This window comes from Populus alba, chromosome 19, assembly GCF_005239225.2.
Source record: "Populus alba chromosome 19, ASM523922v2, whole genome shotgun sequence".
Classification (NCBI taxonomy): domain Eukaryota; kingdom Viridiplantae; phylum Streptophyta; class Magnoliopsida; order Malpighiales; family Salicaceae; genus Populus; species Populus alba.
The window spans coordinates 18,997,745-19,003,074 of NC_133302.1; the positions used below are offsets into that span (position 1 = coordinate 18,997,745).

Sequence of the window (5,330 nt, forward strand, 5' to 3'; positions counted from 1 at the left end):
CGATCAAGAATTGGAAATAAAAGTCAGAAAAAATTAATATTAAGAAGAAAAAAACTTCAAAAAAAGTGCGAATCATTGGATAATTATGATCATAATATAAAATATAATAATGGGTATATCTAGTCCAATTAATTATATATATATATAGCATTACTCATAAAATATTGATCAAGTTTATATGGGTTAGGTCTATTCAGTTATATATATTATACCATAAAATCACTTTATTTATTTTATTTTCTTTTTTTATTGCTATTTGATGAAGTCATGAAAACTTAATACTAAATTAGGGCTTTCCACGACTGCAATATTAGATTGATGGAGTGATTGAATTTGACCATTTATCTACGAGCTTTGCTGCAAAAACAATTCGCATTAACCCTTTTGGAAAGGCTCCTAGCTAGTGCACAGGTTCTCACCTTTTCCTAGAAGAGTGAAAGAAATTAATGAAAACAATATTTCATTCCTATTTTTTTTCTTTTTAATTTATTACTCCTATAGCAAAACAGATACTAATTATATCCTTAGATTTTTTATATATTTTCCTTTCCGTACTTGAATATAAATTGTTGTAGGAAGATTTGGAGAAAAAGGACCCTTGCAGTGACCATAAAGGTAACAAGACCACCAGAGCACACTGAGCATTCCTAAATTATGAACATTAAAGCAAAAAAAAAGTTACAATATATATGCCTGAGAATCCATTATTGTGCCCAATGTTAATTAGTTTCACTAACCTTGACCTGGCTTCGTTTTAAGAAAAAAATCATGTGACTTAATCCATTTAAATCATGGCGATTAGGTGAATTAATATGTGATCTAATCAACCGATTAAAATTTAATTTTAAATTTAAAAAATATTATATTAAGTTCTTTTTAAAAAAAAAAAACTCAAAACAATATTATTTTAATTGATTTAGATTAATTCAAATATCAAACCACTTGTGAATCAATCCACCTAACCTGTGAACTAAGCATTTGTGTGTAATGCCTGGTTTTAATAGCTTTGATGTGTATAGCATTTGTGTGTTCTATTTTTTATGTCCTGAGAAAACGATAAAAAGAAAATTTCAGGTGTTCTAATAAGAAAATACATAATACCCATAAAATATGTGTGAATTTCTTTACACAAAAAGCATCATGAAAAGAAAAAACCCAGGTGTCGTAATTTGATGCCATTGGCGGCTAATTATCATTTAAATAATTGAAGAAAAGCACTTCCTTGCGGCTTTGTCATATCAGAAGTTCTCAAATGCTTTCTATCATTGATATGAAAGGTAGTGTGAGTTTACTTAGCAATGTATGTGAGTTTACTTAGCAATGTATTTTTTAAATAATTTTTTATGTTAAAATATTTATTAATAATATTTTTTTTATTTTTAAAAATTATTTTTGACATCATCATATCAAAATAATTTAAAAATATTAAAAATATATTAATTTAAAATTAATAAAAATATAAAAAATTTTCAAATATTTTTAAAAATACTTTTGAAAACGCAAAAACAAACAAGCCTTAATCATTTAACAAGAATATCACGTTCTTCTTAACAGGAATAAAATCAATAAAATCAGTAGTTTTTAAATGAAACGGGTCTCAATAAAATCAGTAGTTTTTAAATTAATTAATGAAACGGGTCTCAATGTTCATAACTAGTAGTGAATGTTTGTGTATGATTGGCAATCGTCTAAAGATGCAAGAATTAAGCTACTGACTAAACATTTTTTATCCCCTTCTTTTCCCTTTTCTTTTGATTCTACTAGTTGTTCTAACACTTGGCAAGTTGGAGAGACAATAGTTACCATCACATTTGGAAGGGGAAAAGGAGAAAGGCAAAAAGAAGAATCACCATTTTGTAGAATGATGCCAAACAACACAGATCATCAATTGATTCCCTTGTACAAGTTCATCCTTATATTCAAGATATCATTAATACTTGTATTAGAAAATGTTCAGACAGTATAGCCTCACAATCTACCTATGTCACTAATTCTGAACTTAGCCTCACTCCCTTGCATGTCAACCACTCATAGAAGCTTGCCAACTAGTGATTTTCAGAGCCTACATATTTATGGCACCATTTCAAGTCCATAAACTAGGACCCCACCTACAATTTGTGAAGAAAACTACTTAGAAAAATCGATCCCTTTTGTCTTGTTTACATCCTTGATTGTAGAAGATTTCATTACACTAGAAAACCCAGTCAATTTATACTATTTCAATACCCTTCTCTTGTGCTCTTTCCTTCTTTCTTTCTTTTTTTTCTCTAATTGTTTGGAATTATGATTATGATTAAGAGACTACAAAGAGTGGAAAAGGATGTAAAGGAAAGTGTGTTTGGGGGAAGATGTTTGTCCTCTCTTTATTTAATAGTGGGACTATAAAGTACACACAGGTGAGAAACCAAAAAAGCTGTTAGATATCATTATCAAGGCTTGTAAAGCTGTGGGTAGGAGTGGTGGGTAATTGAGTCATCTCTTTATAATTCATGGCCCTAATTATACACAACATTTCTGATTAACAAGTCATTAAAAAAAAAAAGTAGGAACTAGCAGAGAGAGAGAGAGAGAGAGAGTTGGGTTTTAGGGAGAGGTAACTAGATAGATAGATTTTTGATGTTACTGTTACATTAGTGTTGTGTGGAGCTGTGATGACAAAATATCTTCAATCTCCTTTCTGACCAAACTCTGCCACCCTTTTCAGAAGCATCAAACTAGGTCTCATAGGCCAAATTAGGATTTTGCTCTTCTATTTACTGCTGCCTAATTGTTCTCTCTACCTTCTTCCTTCCATCTGTGGTAAAGGGCAAAACTTATTTTGTGACTTCTCTCAATTCTTTCAAGTTTTCAGTTTCAGTATCTTTGGACTTCAATTTTCATCTTTTCTAGGGAGTATTTGCCCATGTTCTACTTAATCTTGTTTTGTTTTGCTTGCAAAGTCTTGAGCTTGCTTAGAGAGAAACTCGCCCCATTCTAGTCTATTTTTCCTCTGACATCTTACTCTCTCTAGAGAAAGAGATAGATGAGTTGGTGATTTATTTACTAGAAAACTCCAAATCAAGTTTCTTGGGTAGATTGTTTTCCTTGTGTTGTGTGGAATTTGGATTTGGTGGTGTTCTTGGGGCATGGTATCTGAGGAGTGCAATGGCAGGAGCTTTCGGGATCTGCAGCAATAGCAGGAGTATCAGCTTTATGATCTGTGGCAGGAGGAAGCAACAACAACAAGAGAAGAATCAAGATTGAAAGGAAGCAAAGCAAGGAGTTTTGAGTGTCCCAGAAAACCTTTGAGAAATCAAGATTTTTAGGAGAGCAAAATCTGAAGATAAGGAATCTGGATTTCCAGAGAAATCAGCAGCATCCACAGAATCCTCCTATCCTCCAAATCATACAACCAAGACCAGAAGAAACAGGAGAGAAAAGCTTAGGCACACAAAGCCTTTCCCAACATCCTCAACTTCTCCAAAACCAACAACAATATGGAGAAGCTATAAATTCCAATCAACCAGAAGTAGTACCTAGCACAGAATCATTGGAATATGCAAAACATAGACAAAGAATGGGAATGAAGAGCACTGCAGGAGAAATTATTCAGGTCCAAGGTGGCCACATTGTTCGATCCACAGGGCGTAAGGATCGACACAGCAAGGTTTACACAGCCAAAGGTCCTAGGGACCGCAGGGTCAGGCTATCGGCTCATACTGCAATACAATTTTATGATGTTCAAGACCGGCTAGGCTATGATCGACCCAGCAAAGCTGTTGATTGGCTTATCAAGAAGGCAAAGTCTTCAATTGACAAGCTTGCTGAGCTACCGCCATGGCAACCAACTGCTAACAATGCTAATGCAAACTTGGAGGCAAACCAGAATGCTGGATCTAGTGAAATGGCAATTGCAGAGGAACCAGAATCATCTGGCTATACTTTTCAGCTCCATAGGCAATTGACTGATCATAATCCAAGCAATGATTCATCTTTCCTTGCACCAACTATAGATCCTGATGCCATGAAATCTTTCTTCCCAACAAGCTCCACGAACTCATCAATGAACTTCCAAAGCTATCCTACTGTAATTTCAAGAACCACAAACCACACTGAAGATCTTGGCCTATCACTTCACTCTTTCCAAGATCAAGGTCTACTTCATGGGCAGTCACAGGCAGACACAACCCATACTCCTTCAACTGATGACCAGACTCTTTTTGAAGGATCAGCTACAGTAGGGTTTGATGCTAATTTTCACAGAATGTTGGCTTGGAGCAATGATACAAATGCGGAGAATAGAGTTGCTGGGGGATTTACATTTAACCCCCCACCTTTGACACCACACCAAGCAATGCTAGCCCAAGCCTCAGCATTTTCCCAGAGGGGGCCCCTTCAGTCCAGTTTTCCGCATTCCATTCGTTCATGGAATGATCTTCATATGGCATCCACAGACCATCATAGAACACAGGAATTTCATCAATCTTTGATTTTTGGCAGCAGGTTTGTATCTGATGGACTGTCAGGTTTTAGCATTCCAGCCCGAATTCATGGCGGCGATGAGCAAAATGTTGTACCAGATAGACCATCCTCTTCTTCTCCAAATTCTCAGAATTGAAGATAGAGCTGAACATGCTGCTGCTCATGATGTTCAAGGTACTTTGTTTCATTGGCTGAAGAAATGAGTTTCCTTTCATCATAAACAAATCATCATTCTTTCCTTACTAGTGAAATTTTGAAATTTTTCTTCAAGAACTCTTCTAATTACTTACTACCCTTCTTCTCCAGGTTACTACTATGGAATCAATCAGGGAGAATGAGGTCAAACAGAAAAAGAAAGGAGCAGAGATTCCAGTGATTTCAGTTGAATGCTTTGGCCTATGAGAAGAAAACATCTGGTTGGATTCAACATTTTTTTCTCCAAATATGTTTGATAGATTCTCCAGGCATTTTATATTAAGCTTATTTATTTATTAAGTGGGCTCTTTCGGCTCTACTCTAATACTACGTTGACTGTTACCTAATCTTGATTTGCTGCTAGACTTGGATTCTTGAATTATCACTGTTGCTGTTTTATGTTATTTCTGAAAAGCCACAATATAATAATCTTCTTGCTCATGAGAACAGCACAGTAAGCACATACTTGATTACTATAATTTTTCATTTGTCCTTCACCTTTTCCCTTTTAGGGGATGGATTGCTTTTCCATTTCCTGCAGCACAGAGGAATGCCACAGTTCATAACTAGTACTTCCCATATTTTATCTTCTCTCAAAGGTAGGGAGACATTGCATGACTGAGTCAAAGCTGTTTTGTCTATTTTGTTGCCCCGTTTTATGCAGGAAGTAATTC

The 5,330-nt window shown here is 34.9% G+C and overlaps 1 protein-coding gene across 1 annotated transcript; it reads left to right on the forward strand.

Moving 5' to 3' along the window:
- Positions 1-2,515: 2,515 nt before the first annotated feature.
- LOC118056646 (transcription factor TCP4) lies at positions 2,516-5,097 on the forward strand. Its single transcript, XM_035068914.2, has 2 exons — positions 2,516-4,635; positions 4,768-5,097. Exon 1 carries the CDS (start codon positions 3,557-3,559, stop codon positions 4,595-4,597), a length of 1,041 nt encoding a protein of 346 aa, XP_034924805.1. The 5' UTR covers positions 2,516-3,556; the 3' UTR covers positions 4,598-4,635; positions 4,768-5,097.
- The last annotated feature ends 233 nt before the right edge of the window (positions 5,098-5,330 follow it).

Coding starts and splice junctions, on each gene's coding strand:
- LOC118056646 (XM_035068914.2), top strand. CDS start 3,557: ATGGGAATGAAGAGCACTGCAGGAGAAATTATTCAGGTCCAAGGTGGC.